Genomic DNA, 23,783 nt, shown 5'->3' with positions numbered 1-23,783 from the left:
TCGGAGAATGGGGCTAGAATAAACGGTACAGAGGGGACCGGCCGGGACAGGGACGGGGAGGAACGGAAACGCGACGGAAGGCCGGAAAGAGCGGAGCCGGCCGGGCCGGTGCGGGTCAGCCCGGCGGCCCTTTGTCTGGGCTCCGGGTCACGTGGTGCCTCCCGGCCCGGCTGGTTGGCTGCGCTGGGGGGCGGGGGGGGGGCGCGCGGGGGGCACGGGCCGGACCGGAACCGAAGGGGAACCGAGAGGGCCCGAGTAGAACCGAGCGGAACCGAAAAGAACCGAGCAGAATCGGAGTGACCGAGAGGAGCCGAAGAGACCCGAACGGCGCCCGGGCCGGACCCGAACGGAACGGGGCGAAACCGAAGGGACCGGGTGGAACCGAAAGGTTCGAGACGAACCGAGCGGAACCGAGTGGAGTCGAGAAGAACGAAGGCAGCCGAGCGGCCTCCGGGACGGGTCCGAACGCTCCCGCGTGGACCCGAACGGTTCCGACAGAACCGAACGAAGCCGAGTGGACTCCCGGCAAGGAACCGAACGGGGCCGAACGGCCCCGAGCGCTCCGGCCCGGTCCCGGTCCCGCTTGCCCGGTGCCCTCCCGGTGTGGCCCCAGTCCCCGTGCCGGTGCTCCTCGCCCCGGCCCCGCTGTCCCGCCGGTGCCCCGGTGCCGGCCCGGCCCTCCCGGTACTCACGGGCCGTGCTCCGCTCCGGGCTGGGCTGCGCCGCACGCCGCGGGGCCGCTCCCGCCGCCTTTTGTCCCGGGGCCGCGGCCCCCCGGCCTTTGTGCCGAGCGCCGGGACGGGGCGGGGGCGGCGGCGCCCCGGGGGCCTCGCCCCGCACGGCTGGAGCCGCCCCCGCCCCCGGCACCAGTGTCCCCAGTGCCACCAGTTGGGGACTGGGCGGGGGTGGGGGGGGCAGCGGTCCGGCGGCACCGGCCGGGCACGGCAGGATGGACACCGGGCTGCGGTCACAGTGCCCGGTTCGGCCCAGTACGGACACCGGGCTGCGGTCACTCTGCCCAGTTCAGTCACTGGTCTGTGTCACAGTGCCCAGTTCAGCCCAGTGCAGTCACTGGTCTGTGGTCACTCTGCCCAGTTCAGCCCAGTGCAGTCACTGGTCTGTGGTCACTCTGCCCAGTGCAGTCACTGGTCTGTGTCACTCTGCCCAGTTCAGCCCAGTGCAGTCACTGGTCTGTGGTCACTCTGCCCAGTTCAGCCCAGTTCAGTCACTGGTCTGTGGTCACTCAGCCCAGTGCAGTCACTGGTCTGTGGTCACTCTGCCCAGTTCAGCCCAGTGCAGTCACTGGTCTGTGTCACTCTGCCCAGTTCAGCCCAGTGCAGTCACTGGTCTGTGGTCACTCTGCCCAGTTCAGCCCAGTGCAGTCACTGGTCTGTGGTCACAGTGCCCAGTTCAGCCCAGTTCAGTCACTGGTCTGTGGTCACTCTGCCCAGTTCAGCCCAGTTCAGTCACTGGTCCGGGCTGGTACCAGCCCGCTGTCCCGGTTCGACCCGGTACGGACGGGACACGCTCGGGGTCCCTGCAGCCCAGCACAGCCGTGCCCCCACGTGGGTGCCCTGCCAGGCCCGGTGTCCCCGGTGTCCCCGGTGTCCCGGGGGTCCCACCCGCGGTGCCTCAGGGACCCTTCGGTGTGCAAAGGGGGGGGTGGTGTCACCCCGGGGGGGCAGTGGGACCCCTGCCCTGCCACCCCCTGCTCGGGGGTCCCTGGGCCACCGCCTCAACCCAGAGGGACCCCAAGGGACCCCGAGCACGGCAGCGCCCCAGTGCCACCCTCGGGGTGCTCCCCGGGTGACAGTGGGGTGACATCGCCTGCTCCGTGTCCCCCCGGGTGACAGCAGGGACACCCCGCTTCCTCCAGCCCAGCTCGGGCTTTGGGGACCTGGCATGTTTGGGGACACGAGTGGCCCTGGGCCCAAGGACGCGGGGTGGGTGACACCCGGGGTGTCCTGGGGCAGGGTCACAGCAGGGCCCCGTGTCCCCCCCTCGGTGCTGATCCCGCCGGCCGCGCTCTGCCCGGGGGGACAGGAAATGTCCCATCGCCGGTCGTTAAGGGACATCGTCTGGATGTCCCCGCTGGACAATTGTCCCAAGCGATCTGCCCTGGGGCCACCAGCAGCTCTGGCAGCCCTGTCCACCCCCACCCCCGCCCTGATCCTCAGCTCCATCCCCCGTCCCTGTCCTTGCCTCACCCCCACCCTCATCCTCATCCTCATCTTCATTCCACCTGCATTGCCACCCCCATTCCCAATCCCATCCCCAATCCCATCCCCATCCCCATCCCATCCCCACCCCCATCCCTGTCCTTGCCTCACCCCCACCCTCATCCTCATCTTCATTCCACCTGCATTGCCACCCCATCCCCACCCTCATCCCCATCCCATCCCCACCCCATCCCCATTCCCATTCCACTCCCATCCCCCATCCCCAATCCCTGTCCTTGCCTCACCCCCACCTTCATCCTCATCTTCATTCCTGCATTGTCACCCCCATTCCCAATCCCATCCCCAATCCCCTCACCATCCCCATCCCCACCCCATCCCCATACCATCCCCATTCCACTCCCATCCCCCATCCCAGTCCCTGCCCCATTCCCAATCCCTGTCCTTGCCTCACCCCCACCTTCATCCTCATCTTCATTCCTGCATTGCCACCCCTATCCCTTGTCCCATCCCCATCCCCATCCCCATCCCCATCCCCATCCCATCCCCTGCTCCAGCCCAAGCCCAAGCCCAAGCCCCCAGGACCGGGCCGGGCCCCCGCCTCATCGCCGCTTGCGCCCAGCCGCAGCCACCTGCTCCAGCCCAGCCCATCCCAGCCCAGCCATCCAGCCCAGCACATCAAGCCCATGCCCAGCCAAGCCATACCAGCAATCCCAGCCCAGCCCATCCCAGCCAATCCCAACCCTCCTTCATCCCTTGCCCCATCCCCTTCACCTTCATCCCAGCCCCACTGTCCCAGCTCTGTCCCCATCTCCACAGCTGGCACAGCTGGCACAGCTGGGTGGGGCTCCGGGTCACCGCCCAAGGGTCTGCCGTCCGAAGCGAGGTGCCGACTGCCCTTTCCCTCCTGCGCTGAGCTCCTTTGTATCACTGACGGGGTAGGCGAGCTCTTAGGGCGTAGCCCTATAGTCGTTATCTTCCCTGGGTTGTCCCTGGTCCCCAGGTGTCGTGGTCCTGCACGGACCCTGGGTGTCCCTGTTCCCTGTTGTCTGTGTCCCTGCACTGGACCCGGTGAGTCCCTGTCCTGCTGTCTGTGTCCTGCACTGACCCTGGGTGTCCCTGTCCCCAGGTCGGCGGCTAGAGTTGTCCACCAGTTGCCCACCCATGATCCCTGGGTGTCCCTGTCCCTGTGTCCTTGTTGCTCACTGCCTGACCCTGGCGGGTCCCTGCACTGCCCCTGGGTGTCCCTGTCCCAGGTGTCTGTGTCCCTGCACTGACCCTGGGTGTCCCTGTCCCCGTGTCTGTGTCCCTGCACTGACCCTGGGTGTCCCTGTCCCTGTGTCTGTGTCCACTGCACTGACCCTGGGTGTCCCTGTCCCCAGGTGTCTGTGTCACTGCACTGACCCTGGGTGTCCTGTCCCGTGTCCGTGCACGCATGACCCTGGGTGTCCCTGCATGCCCTGGGTGTCACTGCACTGTGACCTGGGTGTCCCATGCACTGACCCTGGGTGTCCCTGTCCCCAGGTGTCTGTGTCACTGCACTGACCCTGGGTGTCCCTGCACTGACCCTGGGTGTCCCTGTCCCTGTGTCTGTCCTGCACTGACCGGGTGTCCCTGTCCCCAGGTGTCTGTGTCACTGCACTGACCCTGGGTGTCCCTGCACTGACCCTGGGTGTCCCTGTCCCTGTGTCTGTGTCACTGCACTGACCCTGGGTGTCCCTGTCCCTAGGTGTCTGTGTCACTGCACTGACCCTGGGTGTCCCTGCACTGACCCTGGGTGTCCCTGTCCCTGTGTCCGTGTCCCTGCACTGACCCTGGGTGTCACTGCACTGACCCTGAGTGTCCCTGTCCCTGTGTCTGTGTCCCTGCACTGACCCTGGGTGTCCCTGTCCCTGTGTCTGCGTCCCTGCACTGACCCTGGGTGTCCCTGTGTCTGTGTCACTGCACTGACCCTGGGTGTCACTGCACTGACCCTGAGTGTCCCTGTCCCTGTCCCTGTGTCCCTGCTCTGACCCTGGGTGTCCCTGTCCCCGGTGTCTGTGTCCCTGCACTGACCCTGGGTGTCCCTGTCCCCAGGTGTCTGTGTCCCTGCACTGACCCTGAGTGTCCCTGTCCCTGTGTCTGTGTCCCTGCACTGACCCTGGGTGTCCCTGTCCCCATGCCAGCTGCACGGCTGAGGGGTGAGGAAGAGGAGGGCAGGCTGGAGGGGGCTGGGTTGTCCCTGTGCCCACGGCAGTGGGGTCGGTGACCCCAGCTGAGACAGACGGTGGGGACTGTCCCCAAAGTGGGACATGGGCGGTGGGTGGCACAGAGGGGTGACCCCAGCAGCTGTGAATGGCCACTGGGCCACCACTGGCCTCGTGGTTTGGGGAGCCCCGTGGGGACACCGTGGCTGTGCCAGCCATGCCCTGTGCCCTGTGGGACACTGTGAATGTACCAGCTGTGCCCTATGCCCCATGGGGACACCGTGGCCGTGCCAGCCATGGCCTGTGCCCTGTGGGACACTGTGAATGTACCAGCTGTGCCCCATGGGGACACCATGGCCGTGCCAGCCATGCCCTGTGGGACTCTGTGAATGTACCAGCTGTGCCCTGTGTCCCATGGGGACACCATGGCCGTGCCAGCCATGGCCTGTACCCTGTGGGACACTGTGAATGTACCAGCTGTGCCCTGTGCCTCATAGGGACACCATGGCCATGCCAGCCATGGCCTGTGCCCTGTGGGACACTGTGAAGGTACCAGCTGTGCCCTGTGTCCCATGGGGACACCATGGCCATGCCCTGTGCCCCACAGCATGGCCTGGCCATGCCAGCCATGCCCAGTGTGACGCCCTGGCCGTGCCACCATCCCTGTGGGTGCCAGCAGGAGGGTGCTTGGCAGCAGGGCTACAAATGGTGCCAAGGAGGTGGCACAAGGGGACACGCTGCCAGGGAGACCCGCTGGCAGTGGGGACAATGCTGATGGGGGTGCTGGGGACCCCCGGGCACCGCAGAGCCCCTGTCCCCGCTGCCCACAGCGGCTGCGGGCACTGCGGCTGCCCCGTGCCTGTCCCGGGCTCCCGCTGCCAGCCCGGCTGCGTCACTCCCGGTTCCCCGGGAAACCGGCAGGGACGGGCGGCACATCCCGGGGAGGGGCCGGGGCTGCTGCCGGCAGAGGGCGGCCCCGGGGGCACGGGGGCGGGGAACGGAGCCGGGGGCCAGCCTCGGGTGCCAGGGGCACCGGCAGCACGGAACATCCTCTCCGCCAGCCCCAGGGCACGGCCACGCCAGCGTGCCCCGTGTGCCCACCCGAGTCCCGTGGGCACTAACCATCCCACGTGTGCCCAGCTAGCCCCAGCCTGGGCCCTGTGCCACTATGCCCTGTGTGCCCAACCAGCCTTGGCCCGGGCCCTGTGCCACTGTCCCCTGTGTGCCCAACCAGCCTTGGCCCGGGCCCTGTGCCACTGTCCCCTGTGTGCCCAGCCAGTCTTGGCCCGGGCCCTGTGCCACCAACCCCCGTGTGCCCAGCCAGCCCCAGCCCGGGCTCTGTGCCACCATTCCCTGTGTGCCCAGCCAGCCCTGGTCCAGTCTCTGTGCCACTGTGCCCCGTGTGCCCACCTGAGCCCCGTGGGCACTGACTGTCCCACGCGTGCCCGGCCAGCCTCAGCCCGGGCCCTGTGCCACTATTCCCTGTGTGCCCAGCCAGTCTTGGCCCGGGCCCTGTGCCACTGTGCCCTGTGTGCCCACCCGAGCCCCGTGGGCACTGACCGTCCCACGTGTGCCCGGCTGGCCTCAGCCCGGGCCCTGTGCCACCATTCCCTGTGTGCCCAGCCAGTCTTGGCCCGGGCCCTGTGCCACCATGCCCCATGTGCCCACTGCACGGGTGCCATAGAACACTCAGAGCTCGGTGCCCCCGCGTGCCCACCGCACTGGTGCCATGGGACCCTCAGAGCTCAGTGCCCCCGCGTGCCCACCCCGCTGGTGCCATGGGACTCTCAGAGCTCGGTGCCCCCGCGTGCCCACCGCGCTGGTGCCATGGGACCCTCAGAGCTCGGTGGCCCTGTGTGCCCCCCCACACTGGTGCCACGGGAGCCCCTGGGCTCGGTGCCCCCGCGTGCCCACCGCGCTGGTGCCAGCCCTCACCTCCCTCTTCCAGCGTGCCAGCCACTCGTCGCGCTTCCTCTTGCTGATGTAGTAGGGGTCCCCGGCCTGGAAGGTGTGCCGCTGCATCGGCCGCTGCCGCAGGCTCGACTCCCAGCCCAGCCCGCCGCGGAGCCGCCCGCGCGAGCCCTGCCAGGAGAGAGCGCTGAGGGCACTGCCAGCACCGGGCACGGGGACAGCGCTGGGGACACGGCACAGGGACACAGCACAGAACAGGGCACAGGGTCACAGCCCAGGGCACAGGGCAGAGGGACATGGCACATGGGAGAGAGAGGGGTGAGGGCACTGCCAGGGCCGGGCATGGGGACAGCGCTGGGGACACAGCACAGGGCACAGCACAGGGCACAGAACAGGGCACAGCACAGGGCACAGGGCAGGGCACAGGGACACAGCACAGGGCACAGCACAGGGCACAGAACAGGGCACAGGGACACAGCACAGGGCACAGCACAGGGCACAGGGACATGGCATATGGGAGAGAGAGGGGTGAGGGCACTGCCAGGGCCGGGCACTGGGACAGCGCTGGGGACACGGCACAGGGACACAGCACAGGGCACAGGGACACAGCACAGGGCACAGAACAGGGCACAGCACAGGGCACAGAACAGGGCACAGGGACACAGCACAGGGCACAGGGACATGGCATATGGGAGAGAGAGGGGTGAGGGCACTGCCAGGGCCGGGCACTGGGACAGCGCTGGGGACACGGCACAGGGACACAGCACAGGGCACAGGGACACAGCACAGGGCACAGAGCAGGGCACAGCACAGGGCACAGGGCAGGGCACAGGGACACAGCACAGGGCACAGAACAGGCAGGGCACAGGGACACAGCACAGGGGACAGGGCACATGGGAGAGAGCAGGGTGAGGGCACTGCCAGGGCTGGGCACAGGCTGTGCTTGGGGACAGCGCAGGGGACATGGCACAGGGCACAGCACAGGGCACAGGGACACAGCACAGGGTACAGGGCAGAGGGACATGGCACAGGGCACAGGGACACGGCACAGGGGACAGCGCTGGGGATATGGCACAGGGACACAGCCCAGGGCACAGGGACACAGCACAGGGCACACAGCACAGGGGGCACATCCAGTGCCACCTGGTCCCTGCAGGGCTGGAGGAGGGCACTGACCGGATACATCCTGTGCCCATCTCCTGGGGGGGCTGTGGGGCTGTGCCCATCTCCTGGGGTGTGCTATGCCCATCTCCTGGGTGTGCTGTGCCCATCTCCTGGGATGGCTGTGCCCATCTCCTGGGGTGGCCGTGCCCATCTCCTGGGTGTCTGTGCCCATCTCCTGGGATGGCTGTGCCCATCTCCTGGGGTGTGCTATGCCCATCTCCTGGGATGGCTGTGCCCATCTCCTGGGATGGCCGTGCCCATCTCCTGGGTGGGCAGTGCCCATCTCCTGGGGTGTGCTATGCCCATCTCCTGGGGTGGGCCGTGCCCATCTCCTGGGGTGTGCTGTGCCCATCTCCTGGGATGTGCTGTGCTCATCTCCTGGGGTGGCTGTGCCCATCTCCTGGGTGTGCTGTGCCCATCTCCTGGGGTGGGCAGTGCCCATCTCCTGGGGTGGGCTGTGCCCATCTCCTGGGGTGGGCCGTGCCCATCTCCTGGGGTGTGCTGTGCCCATCTCCTGGAGTGGGCTATGCCCATCTCCTGGGGTGGGCCGTGCCCATCTCCTGGGGTGTGCTGTGCCCATCTCCTGGGATGGCCGTGCCCATCTCCTGGGGTGTGCTGTGCCCATCTCCTGGGGTGGGCCGTGCCCATCTCCTGGGTGTGCTGTGCCCATCTCCTGGGTGTGCTGTGCCCATCTCCTGAGCCCAGCCTTGCCAAGTCCAGCCCCAGGCCGTACTTGCCTCCATTTTCAGGGTGTCGAAGTTGTTTTCCTCCTTCTCGTCCTTGCCTGCACACGGAACAGAGAGACAGAGAGACAGACAGAGAGACAGAGAGACAGACAGGGACAGAGAGAGAGAGAGAGAGAGAGAGAGAGACAGAGAGACAGACAGACAGACAGACAGACAGAGAGACAGAGAGACAGAGAGACAGAGAGCAGAACGGCGTCAGCGGCGTCAGCGCGGGGCCGGGACCCCCGGATGGATGGGGACCCCCGGGACCCGCAGGGCGATGGGTGGGGACCCCCAGGGACCCCGCAGGGCGACGGGACCCCTACCCAGGACTCCTAGGGGGGATGGGGGCCCAGCCTGCCCATCCAGAGCCCCCCCAGCCTGTCCAGAACCCCCCCAGCCCGTCCAGAGCCCCCCAGGCCTGTCCAGAGCTCCCCAGCCCGTCCAGAGCCCCCCAGGCGGGGCGGGGGTCGCTGCCGCTGGCCCGGCGGGGTTGGGGGTCCGGGGCAGGGACCCCCCCGGCGGGCAGGGGAAGCGGCGCAGCCCCGGCGCTGCTTCCTGTGCTCTCGGCACATCCGCGCCGCAGGTCTGCGAGGCGCTGCCAGGAAAGCGGCTAAAAATAACCCCGAGGGTTTCGGGGGCTGAGAACCGCGCCGAGAGGGAGGCTCCCACCCCCTGCTGGCACCCCGCACCTGGCACGGACCCTGGGCCGGCCCTGTGCCACACGGGGACGGTGCCCAGCGGCTGGCACACGGGCATCAGCCCCCCGTGGCAGCTGGAGCCCCCCAGAGCAGCAAGGGGCGAGGAGGGGAGCAGCCCAGAGCTCTGCTCGGGGGACATCAGGGGACGTGGGGGGACATTGCAGGGCGGTGTGGCCCGCTGCAGGACACAGGGACACCAGGGGACACCAGGGGACACCAGGGGACATTGCGGGGTGGTGTGGCCCACTGCAGGACACAGGGACACCAGGGGACACCAGGGGACATTGCGGGGTGGTGTGGCCCGCTGCAGGACACAGGGACACCAGGGGACACCAGGGGACATTGCGGGGCAGTGTGGCCCGCTGCAGGACACGGGGACACCAGGGGACACCAGGGGACATTGCGGGGCAGTGTGGCCCGCTGCAGGACACAGGGACACCAGGGGACATTGCGGGGCAGTGTGGCCCGCTGCAGGACACGGGGACACCAGGGGACACCAGGGGACACCAGGGGACATTGCAGGGCGGTGTGGCCCGCTGCAGGACACGGGGACACCAGGGGACACCAGGGGACATTGCGGGGCGGTGTGGCCGCTGCATGACAGGGACAGGGCGGGGGAGCGCAGCACGGGACCCGGGGACACCAGGGGACATTGTGGGGCGGTGCGGCCCGCTGCAGGACACGGGGACACCAGGGGACACCAGGGGACACGGGGGAGCAGGGTGTGTGTGCGCTCCAGGTATGCCCAGGCATCCCATCCTCATCCACGGGGATCTCGGAGGGAAACTGAGGCACGGCAGAGGGGGCCGGGCCGGCTCTCAGGTGCTGGTCCCCTCTGTCACCGGGACTGGAGGGCACTGACTGAGGGGGGGTTTCCGTGGCTGGGGCCGGCAGGGGCCGGCAGGGAGGTGCGGGTGACCCCGACCCAGGCACGGCCGGAGCGCTGGAAATGGCTCTGGGCGGGAGGGAGGGAGGGGAATGGAGGGATGGATGGAGGGAGGGATGGAGGAGGGAGGAGGAAGTGAGGGAGGGATGGAGGGATGGAGGGAGGGATGAGGAGGGAGGGAGGGAGGGAGGAGGGATGGAGGGCTGGAGGGAGGGATGGAGGGCAGGTGAGGGCGGGATGGGAGGGACAGACAGGAGGGAGGGAGGGAGGGAGGGAGGGATGGAGGGAGGAGGGAGGGCGGAGGGCGGGTGGAGGGAGGGAGGCGGAATGGAGGGAGGGAGGGAGGGCTGGAGGCGGAGGGAGGGAGGGAGGGATGGAGGGAAGGAGGGAGGGGGGAGGGAGGGAGGGAGGGGGAGGGAGGGAGGGACGGAGGGAGGGAGGGATGGAGGGAGGGATAGAGGGAGGGAGGGATGGATGGAGGGAGGGAGGGAGGGAGGGAGGAGGGAGGGACGGAGGGAGGGATGGAGGGACGGAGGGAGGGAGGGAGGGAGGGAGGGATAGAGGGAGGGAGGGAGGGATCGAGGGAGGGATGGAGGGAGGGAGGGATGGATGGAAGGATGGATGGAGGGACGGAGGGAGGGATGGAGGGAGGGATGGAGGGACGGAGGGAGGGAGGGATGGGGCTCGCTCCTCGCAGCTGCCCCGGGGCCCTGGGAGCGCTCGGACAGTGCACGGGCCGTGCCGGGTCGGGCTGCCCGGGCCCCCCCGCTCCCCCCGAGCGCGGCTGCGGCGCTCCCGCGGCTGCGCCTCGTGACTGCGGCAGCATCTGCAGCGTGCGGCTCATCCATGCATCCATCCCGCCATGCCTGCCTCTGCCAGCTCCGGCCCTGCCTCTGCCAGCTGCATCCCAGCCTGGCTCAGCCATTCCTGCCTGCCCCGGCCATCCCTGCCCCTTCCAGCTGCATCCCTGCCTCATCCATCTCCATCCCAGCCTTTTCCAGCTCCATCCCTGCCCCTTCCAGCTCCATCCCTGCCTGCCCCAGCCATACCTGCCTCTGTCAGCTCTGTCCCTGCCTGGCTCAGCCATCCCTGCCCACCTCTTCCAGCTCCATCCCTGCCTGTCCTGGCCATCCCTGCCTGCCTCAGCCATCCCTGCCTCTTCCAGCTCCATCTGAGCCATCCCTGCCTTGTCCAGCTCCATCCCAGCCTCTTCCTGCTCCATCCCTGCCTCTTCCTGCTCCATCCCAGCCTCTTCCAGCTCCATCCCAGCTCCCTGTCCATCCGGACCCTCCCTGGCTCGGCATGGCCGGCCGGTCAGTCTGTGATGATTCCACTCAGGGAGGCCCAAGTGCCCGAGCTGGGAAGGCTGGGAAGGCTGCCCCGGGTCCAGAGGGACCACCTGGGCTCCAGCCCGTGCCACGGCCTCTGCTCCTGTCCCCGGGAGCGCGGGGCTCACCTGCGGAGCCCTCCCTGCAGGTGTCACACCTGGGCTCACCTGTGGAGCCCTCCCTGCAGGTGTCACACCTGGGCTCACCTGCAGAGCCCTCCCTGAGGTGATGCCCACACCTGGGCTCACCTGCAGAGCCCTCCCTGAGGTGATGCCCACACCTGGCTCACCTGCAGAGCCCTCCCTGAGGTGATGCCCACACCTGGCTCACCTGCAGAGCCCTCCCTGAGGTGATGCCCACACCTGGGCTCACCTGCAGAGCCCTCCCTGAGGTGATGCCCACACCTGGGCTCACCTGCAGAGCCCTCCCTGAGGTGATGCCCACACCTGGGCTCACCTGCAGAGCCCTCCCTGAGGTGATGCCCACACCTGGGCTCACCTGCAGAGCCCTCCCTGAGGTGATGCCCACACCTGGGCTCACCTGCAGAGCCCTCCCTGAGGTGATGCCCACACCTGGGCTCACCTGCAGAGCCCTCCCTGAGGTGATGCCCACACCTGGGCTCACCTGCAGAGCCCTCCCTGAGGTGATGCCCACACCTGGCTCCCCGTGCCCGCTCTGCCCCGGGCTCAGCAGCCCCAGCTCCCTCAGCCTCACCCGGCAGCGCCGCTCCAGCCCTGCAGCATCACCCAGCCTGTCCCTGTCCCTGTCCCTGTCCCTGTCCCTGTCCCTGTCCCTGTCCCTGTCCCTGTCCCTGGTGTCCTGGGCACCCAGCCCTGGGCCTGGATCTGCAGGGGAGCTGCACTACCTGGGCACCCCCTGACACGGCCCAGAAATGCCCTGGGACCAGGGCACCCCCTGTGCTGAGCTGTGCCCGCCTGGGCAGGGCTGGCCCCTGTGCCCTGCCCGCTTCCCTGAGCCCAGCACCTCCTGGGCACCGTGGCCCCCGTGCCCCCAGCACGGGCAGGGCTGCCGTGGGGGGCACAGGTGCCAGGGAGGTCTCACAGGTGGACAGGGATGTGCTGGCACCGTGGGGCACCGAGCACAAGGAGGAAATCCTCTGCAAGGGCACCAATCCCTGTTCCTGCTGAGCAGGTGGGAACAGCCCCCTCACCCCAAATCCTGCATGGCATGGAGGGGGCTAAGCCCTTCCTCCTCCTCCTCCTCCTCCTCAAATCCTGCAGCAGCACTGCCCAGCCCAGAGCCCTCATGGAGTGGGATGGTGGGGCTGGGGGTCCCTGGGGGTCCCTCAGGGGCTGGGGGGGGGGTCTCTGGGTCCCTGGGGGGCCGAGGGGTCTCTGATGGGCTGGGGGTCCCTGGGGGCTGGGGGTCCCTGAGGGGCTGGGGGTCTTTGAGGGGCTGGGGGCGCTTGAGGGGCTGGGGGTCTCTGGGGTCTCTGGGGGTCCCTGGGGGCTGGGGGTCCGGGGGTCTGGGTGGTCCCTGGGGGTGGGGACTGGGGGTTCCTGGGGGTCTCTGGGGTTTCCTGGGGGTCTCTGGGGGGTCCGGGGTTCTGGGGGTCCTGGGGGTTCTTGGGGGTCCCTGGGGTCCTAGGGGGTCCCTGGGAGTGGGGGGTCCCTGAGGGCTGGGGTCCCTGGGGGGCTGGGGGTTTAGAGGATCCTGGGTCTGGGGGTCCCTGGGGGCTGGAGGTCCTGGGGTCCCTAGGGGGTCCATGGAGTCTGGGAGTCCCGGGAGTCCCTGGGGTCTGGGGGTCTCTGGGGGGTCCTTGGGGGTCCCTGAGGGATGGGGGTTCTGGGAGGTCCCTGGGGGTCCCTGGGTGCTGGGGTTCTGGGGGGTCCTGGGGGTGTCTGGGGGTCCTGGTTCTGGGGGGTCCCTGGGGGTCTCTGGGGGTCCCTGGGGGTCCCTGGGGTCTGGGGGTTCTGGGGGGTCCCTGGGAGGCTGGGGGTTCTAGAGGGTCCCTGGGTTCTGGGGGTCCCTGGGGTCTGGGGGTCTCTGAGGGGTCTCTGGGGGTCCCTGGGGGTCCCTGGGGGCCGTGCCCTGGAGCGGGGAGCCCCCGGCGCTGAGCTCTGACCTTTCTCCGTGGCCTCCAGGAGTTTCCTCCTGCCGCGTTTCTTCTGGGGGTCGGACGGGGCCAGCTCGCCCTCCTCGGCCGGCGCGTCCAGCCCCTCCTTGGGCGTGCAGCGGCCGTTCTCCAGCGCCCGGCCCGTCTCCCCCTCCGCCAGGCTCTCCGTCTCGTCCTCCTCGGGCCGGCCGCCCTTGGGGCTGGCCCCGGCCTCCTCGGCGTCGCCCTCCGCGTTCCCGTTGGGCAGCGGCTCGGCGGGGCTGGCCTCGGGGCAGGGCGGGGGGCACTTGGGGACGGCCGCCGTGTCCTTGGGGGTGTCACTGCTCTCCGCCTGCTGGGAGGAGGGCAAGGGCTGCGGTTGGTGCTGGCACGGGGAGGGGGGACAGCAGGAAAGTGCCAGTGCCACCTCGTGCATGCCAGGTGTGACACCTGCTGCTGCCTGCCAAGGGGACCCTGGGACCAGGACACCCAGTGCCACCTTGTGCATGCCAGGTGTGACACCAGCTGCTGCCTGCCAAGGGGACACTGGGACCAGGAGACAGAGGTGTGACACGCTCGGGAACACGACATGAGGACATGGCACCACAGGGACACGCTGCCATGGCACCCTCAGGGGCAGGGCACAGGACATGACACCACGGGGACATGCTGCCATGGCACCCTCAGGAGCAGGGCACAGGTGGCACCACAGGGACATGGCACCACAGGGACATGCTGCCATGGCACCCTCGGGGCAGGGCACAGGACATGGCACCCCAGTAGAACGACACTTTCAGAGCCAGGTGCCATGACACACTCTGGGCATGGGGCCATGGTGCCATCCAGACCACAACATGCTGGGATGTGCCCCAGGTGTCCAGTCCCCTGTGGGCAGAGGGGACCCTGGCACTGCCCATCATGCCTGGCACATCTGTGCCACCACTCTAGGGTGAGGGACAGTAAGGGGACAGCAAGGGGACAGCCAGGGGACAGCCAGGGGACAGCAAGGGGACAGCCAGGGGACAGTAAGGGGACAGCCAGGGGACAGTAAGGGGGCCCTCGGTGTGGCCCATTGCCACTGGCACGGGCACAGGGGACAGGGGAGGGCGTTAGGGACACGCAGAGCTGGGCCCTGGGGTGACCTCATGACACACACATGTGCAGGTGTGTGTGTGTGACAGGTGTGTGTGTGTGTGTGTGTGTGTGTGAGTGTGTGTGTGTGTGTGTGTGTGAGTGTGTGTGTGTGTGTGTGTGTGTGTGTGTGTGTGACAGGTGTGTGTGTGTGACAGGTGTGTGTGTGTGACAGGTGTGTGACAGGTGTGTGTGTGTGTGTGACAGGTGTGTGTGTGTGTGACAGGTGTGTGTGTGTGTGTGACAGGTGTGTGAGTGTGTGGGGGTGTGACAGGTGGTGTGGTGGTGTGTGGTGTGGTGTGTGAGGTGTGTGTGTGTGACAGGTGTGTGTGTGGGTGTGTGTGACAGGTGGTGTGGTGTGTGACAGGTGTGTGTGTGTGTGAGGTGTGTGGACAGGGTGTGTGTGGTGTGGTGTGTGACAGGTGTGTGTGACAGGTGTGTGTGTGTGTGAGTGTGTGACAGGTGTGTGTGTGTGACAGGTGTGTGTGTGTGTGTGTGACAGGTGTGTACATGACAAGTGTGTGTGCGTGTGACAGGCCCGGCCCAGCCCAGGATAGGACCCAAACCAGGACAGGTCCCAGACCAGGACAGGACCCAGACCAGGACAGGACCCAGACCAGGACACCACCGCACCCCTGTCCCTGAGGGGGTCCCGGGTGTCCCCCTCGGAGCAGCTGAGGGGTCCCGGCGCCCCTGGCCCCGCTCCCGCCTCTGCCGGGGCCGCATCCGTGCGAGAACAATGGCAGGGGCCGAGGGGAGGAAACGGGAGGAAACGGGAAGGCCAGAGCTGTGCTCCAGGGTGGGAGAGGGGTCTGGGACACTCGGGGAGGCTGGGGGCTCTGGGGGGGGCTGGGGGGGCTGTGGGGCTCAGGGGGGCTGTGGGGTTCAGGGGGGCTCAGGGGGCTGTGGGTTCAGGGGGGCTGTGGGGTTTGGGGGGGCTGTGGGGTCAGGGAGTTCAGGGGGGCTGTGGGGTCAGGGGGGCTGTGGGGTTGGGGGGGCTGGGGGTTCAGGGGGGCAGTGGGGCTCAGGGGGGTTCAGGGGGGCTGTGGGGTTGGGGGGGCTCAGGGGGCTGTGGGGTTCAGGGGGCTCAGGGGGGGCTGTGGGGTTCAGGGGGGCTGTGGGGTTCAGGGGGCTCAGGGGGGCTGTGGGTTCAGGGGGGCTCAGGGGGGGCTGTGGGGTCAGGGGGTGTGGGGTCAGGGGGGCTCAGGGGGGTGGGGGCTCAGGGGGGTCAGGGGGGTGGGGTTGGGGGGCTGTGGGGTTCAGGGGGGCTCAGGGGGGCTGTGGGGTTCGGGGGGGCTGTGGGGTTCAGGGGGGTTCAGGGGGGCTGTGGGGCTCAGGGGGGCTGTGGGGTTTGGGGGGGCTCAGGGGGGCTCAGCCCACCCCTCTCTGGGACAGCCCCAGGGGGCACAGCCGGTCAGGGGTGCTGGGCACACAGGGCACAGACTCCCCTGGGTGCTGCCAGGCTTTGGCAGTGGCACCAGGGCTCGGTGGACAGCACCGGGGCTGCCAAGGAGCCGGGCTGGGCAGGAGGGTCCTGGCACACTGGGGCAGGACGGGCACCGTGTCCCCTGCCAGGACAGGGACACATGCCAGCACCCCCTGCACGGCCCCATCCGTCCCCCCCTGCCAACACCCATGCCAGCCCTGCACAGCTGCCCTGGCCAAGCCTGGCACCCCAGCTGCCCTACCTGGGCCAGCACCGGACCCCTGCCCACCGGGAGCCAGCCCGTGGTGGCCTGTCCCCTCCCCTGCTGTCCCTGTCCCCGGGGTCGGCGGGCTCTGGGGACAAGGTCTGCCTTTCTCCTGCTCCCTCCCCTCCCTGGGCACTGCCAGGGAGGCTGCTCCGCACGGCCGTGCCCGTCCCGCTGCCCCGGGCACACAGCGTGACACTGGGGACACTTCCCCCGAGGGTGGCACTTGGGGCTGGGGACTCTCGTGCCCACCCCACCTGGGGAAGGTGCCCCTGTCACCCACAGAGCCACCCTGCTGAGGGGTGTCCCTCTGCCAGGCACAGCTGGCACTGGGGACGCTGGTCCTGGAGCCTTGGCATGGCTCAGCACACCACAGGACAGCCTGGCACAGCCCAGCACGGCCTGGCACAGCTCACCCACACCGTGACACCCGTCCCCACCTGGCTGTGCCCAGCCAGCCCCCCTCTGGCACCCTGTGCCCTCTCACACCGCTGACCAGGGCAAGGCCCCTCTGGCCACTGCCTGCCCACCTGGGCACAGGTGCTGGCGACCCCTGGGGCCAGCCTGGTGCCCACGGCAGTGCCAGCTGCCCTCAGCCTGCCCCGGTGCCCCTGGCACAGCGGGCTCTCCTCAGGGAGGAGAAGTTCAGTGGCTCACGTCAGCAGGGCTCCCCTGGCACTGCCTGGGGCTGGCCATGCCAGCTCTGCTCCCTGGCACTGGAGCTGCTGGCCAAAGGGCTGGCACTGGCACCAGCACCAGAACCAGCACCAGCACCAGCTCTGGCACCAGCACCGGCACCAGCTATGGCTCCAGCACCAGCTCTGGCACTGGCTTTGGTACCAGCACCAGCACTGGCACCAGCACCAGCTCTGGCTCTAGCTCTGGCACCAGCTCTGGCACCAGCTCTGGCACCAGCACTGGCACCAGCACCAGCTCTGGCACCAGCACCAGCACCAGCACCAGATCTGGCTCTAGCTCTGGCACCGGCACCAGCACCAGCACCAGATCTGGCTCTAGCTCTGGCACCAGCTCTGGCACCAGCACCAGCACTGGATTTGGTACCGGCACCGGCACCAGCACCGGCACCAGCACCTGTACCAGCTCTGGCTCTAGCTCTGGCACAGGCACCGGCACCAGCACCAGCCCTGGCACCAGCCCTGGCACAGCGCGGCAGTGCGGGAGCCCACCGGCACGGGCACCCACCGCACCCAGCCGGGCTCGGGGGCAGGATGTGCCCGCTGCCCTGGCACTGCTGCCGTCCCTCCATCGTGCCGGGGTTCTGGGGCCGCGCTGGCCGGAGCCCTGCCTCTCCCCGGCCCCGCCGCTCCCGCGGAGCGCTCCGCTTGCTCCCGTGCCAGCATTGTTCTTCCAGCAGCGCCTGCCCCGCCCGGCACGTTCCTCCCGGCCCGGGGCCACCGCCGGCGTGACCCGGCCAGCCCCGCCCCGCCCCGCTGACACGGTGACACAGGGCTGGGCCGTGCCCCTGGCACCGGCCTGGCACGGACCAGGGACCAGGGACAGGCATGGCAGGGACCAGGGACCAGGGACAGGCATGGCAGGGACCAAGGACCAGGGACAGGCATGGCACGGACCAGGGACAGGCATGGCAGGGACCAGAGATCAGGGACTTTGGGACAGGCATGGCAGGGATCAGGGACCAGGGACAGGCATGGCACGGATCAGGACCTGGGACAGGCATGGCAGGGACCAGAGATCAGGGACAGGCATGGCAGGGATCAGGGATCAGGGACAGGCATGGCACGGACCAGGGATCAGGGACAGGCATGGCAGGGACCAAGGATCAGGGACAGGCATGGCAGGGACCAGGGACAGGCATGGCAGGGACCAGGGATAGGCATGGCACGGATCAGGGACCAGGGACAGGCATGGCAGGGACCAGGGATCAGGGACTTTGGGACAGGCAGCTCGGACCTGAAGGGTTCCAGCTCAGGATGAACCCTTTTGGCTGCCAGAAACTTTTCCAAAAAGGATTTGCAGCCTTCTAAGGGTGGAGGTGCCTCAGCTCTGTTTGTGCCCCAGGCCCTGCTCGTTCCCCTGGCCCACCCATCACCCTGGGCCTGTTTGTCACTCCCCTGTCCCCTCCTGTGGGAATGAGGACTGGGGACACTGCCTGAGCCTGGTGCCCAAGGGCACCTTCCCTCTGTGCCTCCGGCAGCAGAGGAACCTGCTCTCCACTCACACCCAATTCATTGTGGCATCATCCAGGTGCCACCCGGCCACCCTGCAAGGAGGGGGCTCCCCAGTGCCACTGGGACACGCCATGGCCTGCAAGGGACGAGCCAAGAGGGTCCTCAGCCCCTGGGGCCCTGTCCCAGCACAGCCAAAAGCCCCGAGCACGCCGTGGCTCCCAGCTGACCCCGGTGGGCACGGTGGCCCAGCGAGGGCTGAGCGAGCCCGGAGTGCTGGGTGGGCATCACCCGCGGGCAGGAGCTGGGGAGACCCTCAGGGGGCTCTGCTCCCCGGGCCCAGCAGCCCCAGGGTGGGGGAGCAGGGTCAGAGCCACCCAGGCAGGAGCAGGACGGTGCCCCCGGGCACAGCAGGGCTGGCTGAGGGCCCGGAGGGGAGGGACAGCCCCTCCGGCTGCTCTGGGGGCTCCTCTGCCTCAGCACCCTGCACACGGGGCATGCCAGGAGCTGAGATCTGTCACCAAAGCAGGACAGCCCCGTGGGGGGACGCCCACTGCCACCCACCTGGCGCCGTGCCCGCTGGCTCACCTGGGCATGCTTGCGCTTCCGCCCGGGCCGCCCGGCTTTCCTCATGGGCGTGCCCGGCTCCTGCTTCTCCTCCTTGCTGGAGTTCTCCTCGGGCTCCTCTTCCCCCTGCGAGCCGGACACAGACAGGATGGTTACACCGCCGGGCAGCCCGGGCTGGGCACGGGGGCACGGGCACCGCGGGCACCGGGGGGACAGGCGCCTGCCCGGCCGAGTGGGATCATCGTGGCATCACCGGGCTGGCAGCACCAGGGCACTTGAAGGGTGACAGTGGCTCCTGCCACGCTCGGGCTGCGGCACAGCCCCAGCGGGTGACCCTCCTGCCCTGTGCCACCGTGCCATGGCTGGCTCAGGACACGTGCCACTGCTGCCACTCACCAAACCCTGCACCAGGAACGCAGCCAGGGCCCTGTGGGCACCCTGCAGCACGGGCCTGCGGGCAGCCACGAGGCTCCCTGGGGACGAGGGCCAGCAGCAGGAGCCGGGCACCCCTGGAGCGGGCAGCTGCCTGCTTTGGGGACCCCGCCGTGCCCCGGAGCAGCTGGCAGCGCCCCGTGCCCGTCCCTGGCGCGGTGACCCGGCACGCATGTGCCAGCATGGCGGCGCAGCAGGAACGCGGCCCCGGGAAGTGAACCTGCTCCCGTGCCCCCGCAGCCGCCAGCACCGGGGGCCCCGTCCCCGCTGTGGGCACCGCGGCACCGGGGGGCACAGGGCGGGCAAGGGGGGGCAAGGCCCCGGCACGGCGCGGGGTGGGTTTCACCTGAGCCCCAGAAGATCCCGGCGGCAGCAGCCAAGCAGGAAGAGGCCGCGGAGGGGGAGCGGGGGAAGGAGGAGAGGCCGGCGGGGGGCTGGTGAGGGAGAGGCCAGGGAGGGGATGGGGCTGGCAGGCAGACAGCGCCGGCAGGCAGCTGCAGCCGCGCGGCCCCGCACCCCGGCGCTGCCACAGTCCTGCCCCGTGCCCCCAGCACTGCCACATTCCTGCCCCGTGCCCCCGAGCTGGGCAGCCGTGCCCTCGGGGTGCAGCTGGAACAGCCCTGGGGGTCCAGCACGAAAATCCCAGGGCTCTAGGACACGCTGTGCCCCATGGCCGTGGTGCCCCACTGCCACAGTGTCCCACTGCCGTGGTGCCCAAACTGGCTCCCTCTGTGCCATCCACCCCAGACTCAGCTGCCCGCCCTGTGCCCGTTGCTGCCCTGCCTGGTCTTGGAGCACGTGGGATGCACGGGAGCCACGTGCAGCTCTGTCCCAGGACCACGGTGTCCCCCCAGAACCATGCTTGTCCCAGCCCCACTCGCCTGCCTGTGGGGCTGAGCAGCCTCCAGCCCCTGCACAGACCCCCCAGCCCTGTGGGGACCTCCCAGCCCTGGCACCTGCTGGCACTGCCAGCACTGAATGAGGACAGGAGACACCGCAGCACGCAGGGCCTCTGCCAGGGCTGGGCCCCACTCCACATGGCATCCTGCTGGAAACTTTTGGGACAGGTCCAAGGACGATGTCAGGATCCCAGATCCAGCAGCATCCTGGTGCAGAAGTCCCTGAGGGGATTCTGGGGGTCCCTGCCCACAGGCCCCCTGTGCCTCGCTGTGCTGCAAGGCCAGGGCAGCACCCAGGGGTGCCGGCCAGCCCCAGGGGAGACCCTGGCACCTGTCCCTTTGCCCCAGTGCTAGCCTGGCACTGCCCCAGCCAGTTGTCCCTCCCTGGCCTCATCCAGGCCCTGGCAGTGTTTAGTGGATGCACATGAAAGATTTGGGGTTGTCCTGTGCACCAGGTGGTAGCCAGGCCTCCCATGGCCAGGAGAGGAAGCAGCTGGGGGGCACCCAGTGGTCCCAGAGAGGCTGGGGGGGCTCCAGAGTGAAAAGCTGGAGGGGCAGAGCTGGCTCGAGGGCTGCCACTGTGAGGGGACAGCAGGGTCCCTGCTGCAGAAACAGGGAGATGCTCCCAGCACCTCTCAGGACAGGGAACCCCCCCGGGGGCACGGACAGCACCCCAAAAGCAGGGCAGGAGTGGGGGTGCGGCCCTGGCAGCAGCAGGGCTGGCAGAGGGGGCTCTGCCCCCCCAGCCCGCTGGAGGAGCCGGTGCCGCAGCCCCTCGCCGCCCGCATCATCCCGCCGGGAGCTGAGTCATCGCCCATCCATCACCCGGGCCCGTCCCCCGGAGCGCGGGGCTCCGTGGCACGTCCCCGGTGCCGCTCCTGCTCCGCTGCCAAGCAACAACCGCGGCCGAGCTGCGGCATGACGCAGTGCTGGCTGTGCCGCCAGGCCCGCTCCGCGGTACCGGCCCCGCTCCGCGGTACCGGCCCCGCTCCCCGGTACCGGCCCCGCTCCGTGCTACCGCCAGCACAGCCCCGCTCCGCGGTACCGGCCCCGCTCCCCGGTACCGGCCCCACTCCGCGGTACCGGCCCCACTCCGTGCTACCGCCAGCACAGCCCCGCTCCCCGGTACCAGCCCCTCTCCCCGGTACCGGCCCCGCTCCGTGCTACCCGCCAGCAATAGCCCCCTCCGCGGTACTCGGCCCTCTCCACCGGTACTCACAGGTCGGCCACCTCTCCCATTCGGTTGTCCGAGATTTGCTGGTACAGCTGCGCCGTTATCAGTTCCGGCCCGCTCCCCGGTACCGGCCCCGCTCCGTGCTACCGCCAGCACAGCCCCGCTCCCCGGTACCAGCCCCTCTCCCCGGTACCAGCCCCGCTCCGCGGTACCGGTCCCGCTCCCCGGTACCGGCCCCGCTCCCCGGTACCGGCCCCGCTCCGTGCTACCGCCAGCACAGCCCCGCTCCCCGGTACCGGCCCCGCTCCCCGGTACCGGCCCCGCTCCGTGCTACCGCCAGCACAGCCCTGCTCGGCGGTACCGGCCCCGTTCCGCGGTACCGCCGGCACGGCCCGGCCCGTGGCCCCGGGGGGGACCCGGCTGCGCTGACCTGCCCCGGCTGGGAGAGGCGCTGGGCCCCGCCGGGAGCCACCGGCACCGGCACCGGCCCGCGGTGCTGGAGGCGCCGGGGGAGGCTTGGCCGCGCCGGCCCCGCGGGCAGCGGCCGCCCTCGGCACGGTGACCTCGGCGCGTGGCCGCGGGGGAGGCGACGCCGCATCCCGCGGGGTCAGCCCGGGACAGCGCCCGGCCGAGCGCTGCTGCCAGCGCCGGGCACTGCCACGGCCCGGACCGCTCCCGCGGGTACCGAGCTGCAGCGGGCACTGCCCCGGCCCGGACCGCTCCCGCGGGTACCGAGCTGCAGCGGGCACTGCCACGGCTCTGCCCCATTCCCGGGGGTACCGGGCTGCAGCGGGCACTGCCCCTGCTCTGCCCTGTGCCCCCCATGCCCCCAGAACTGCCCCAAAGCACGGGGGCTGCGCATCCACCCTGCTCCGGCTCCTGCCGGCAGCACCGCAGGGCAAGACCGACCCGCCCCCGGGGTACCCGTGCCCAGCAGTGCCGAAAACGTGCCGGGCACATCCCAGGGGACACACGGACACATCCCAGTGGTCACACTGACACATCCCAGGGGACACACGGACACATCCCAGCAGACACACGGACACATCCCAGGGGACACACGGACACATCCCAGCAGACACACGGACACATCCCAAGGGACACACGGGCACACCCCAGGGGACACACGGACACATCCCAAAGGACACACGGACACATCCCAGCGGACATACGGACACACCCCAGCGGACACACGGACACATCCCAGCGGACACACGGACACACCCCAGCGGACACACGGACACATCCCAAGGGACACACGGGCACACCCCAGGGGACACACGGGCACACCCCAGCGGTCACACGGGCCAGCCCCTCGGGCCGCCGGGAGCAGTGGCTGGAGGATGTGGAGCACCACCGTGTGAGACCAGTGTGACCCAGCCGGCCAGCAGGAACCGGGATGACCCCGACCTGGCCGTGCCCGCAGTGGGACGGGGTCCAGCTGGCCGCAGCCCTGGTGCCCACGCCCTGCCCAGCCCTGCCCTGCGCTGCTGGACACTGCCCCACAGGAAGAGCCACGGCCTTGCCAGCCCTGGCACCGGGAGCAGCCACCCTGGCCCAGCACTACTTGGCCGGGGTGTCCCTCCTGAGCCTGGTGTCACACATGGAGGAGGTGCAGGGACCCCCGGAACAGGCGGGACCCCCCGAGGGGGGAGCAGGGCTGGCACGAGGGTTCCAGGCCACCACGCATCCCGCCTGGCACCGGGCACGACCCCAGCCCACACTCCGGGGCCAGGACATCTCCATCCTAGGGGACACAGCCCTCCTGGGGACACCCCCGCCCCGCCAGCCGCCTTGGCCCAGCTCTCCCCGCAGCCGGGAGGTGACAGCAGGTCTGTGTCCCCGTCCACTCCCCGCGCTGCCCAGCGCCAGGAATAGCTCAATCCGCGCTAATCCCGCCCGCGGCTCAGGCCTCTCCCGCTCCCCCCCCCGTCCGCTCCGCCCGGGGGCACCGGGGGCCCCGCGCCCCCTTCTCCCGCCGGCCGGGATGGAGCCGAGCCCTGGAGCCCCCCGGGATGGGACGGGCCCCCGCAGCCCCGGACCGTACCTTGTGCGTGTCGAGCGCCTCGCGGCTGGGCGCGGGGCTGCCGGTGTCCAGGCTCCCGCTGGACGGCATCGTGGGGCCGGGGGCCGCCGCCTCTCAGCACCTGAGCGGAGCCCGCTGCGCCGAGGAGGGGTCCGGGAGCCGTCCCCCGCCGCTGCCTGGATCCTGCTGGCCCTGCGGGAAGCGCAGAGGGACGCGGGTCAGGGGGTGCTCCCGCCCCGCCGCCCCCGGCCCGGCCCCAGCCCCGGCAATTATTAACGTGCCACAGCCTTGACTCGGCCGGGCCGGGCCGGGCCGGGCTCCTGCCCCGCCAGCGCCCCGCGGTGCCCCGGCCCCGGCCCGGCCAGGGGGTGCGGGGGGAACAGGGGGTGCGGGGTGAGGGTCAGGGGTGCGGGGGGAACAGGGGGAACAGGGTGAGGGTCAGGGGTGCGGGGAGAACAGGGGGTGCAGGGAGAGGGTCAGGGGTGCGGGGGGAACAGGGGGTGCAGGGAGAGGGTCAGGGGTGCGGGGGGAACAGGGGGTGCGGGGTGAGGGTCAGAGGTGTGGGGTACCCAGGGGGTGCAC

General features: G+C 69.7%; 1 protein-coding gene across 1 annotated transcript; it reads right to left on the bottom strand.

The window, feature by feature from the left end:
* Window positions 1-401: 401 nt before the first annotated feature.
* DNMT3A (DNA methyltransferase 3 alpha) lies at window positions 402-23,395 on the bottom strand (the record flags this gene model as incomplete). Its single annotated transcript, XM_050971917.1, has 6 exons — window positions 23,223-23,395; window positions 18,692-18,796; window positions 13,165-13,486; window positions 8,176-8,222; window positions 6,299-6,445; window positions 402-1,014 (listed from the first exon to the last, which is right to left on the bottom strand). Coding segments are annotated over exons 1-6 (1,303 nt in total), but the record flags the coding sequence as incomplete, so codon positions are not given.
* Between the last annotated feature and the right edge of the window lie 388 nt (window positions 23,396-23,783).

This window comes from Serinus canaria, chromosome 3 (genome assembly GCF_022539315.1).
Source record: "Serinus canaria isolate serCan28SL12 chromosome 3, serCan2020, whole genome shotgun sequence".
Taxonomy (NCBI): domain Eukaryota; kingdom Metazoa; phylum Chordata; class Aves; order Passeriformes; family Fringillidae; genus Serinus; species Serinus canaria.
Note: the sequence above shows the minus strand (reverse complement) of the source record. Positions and strands in the feature narration are given on the sequence as shown.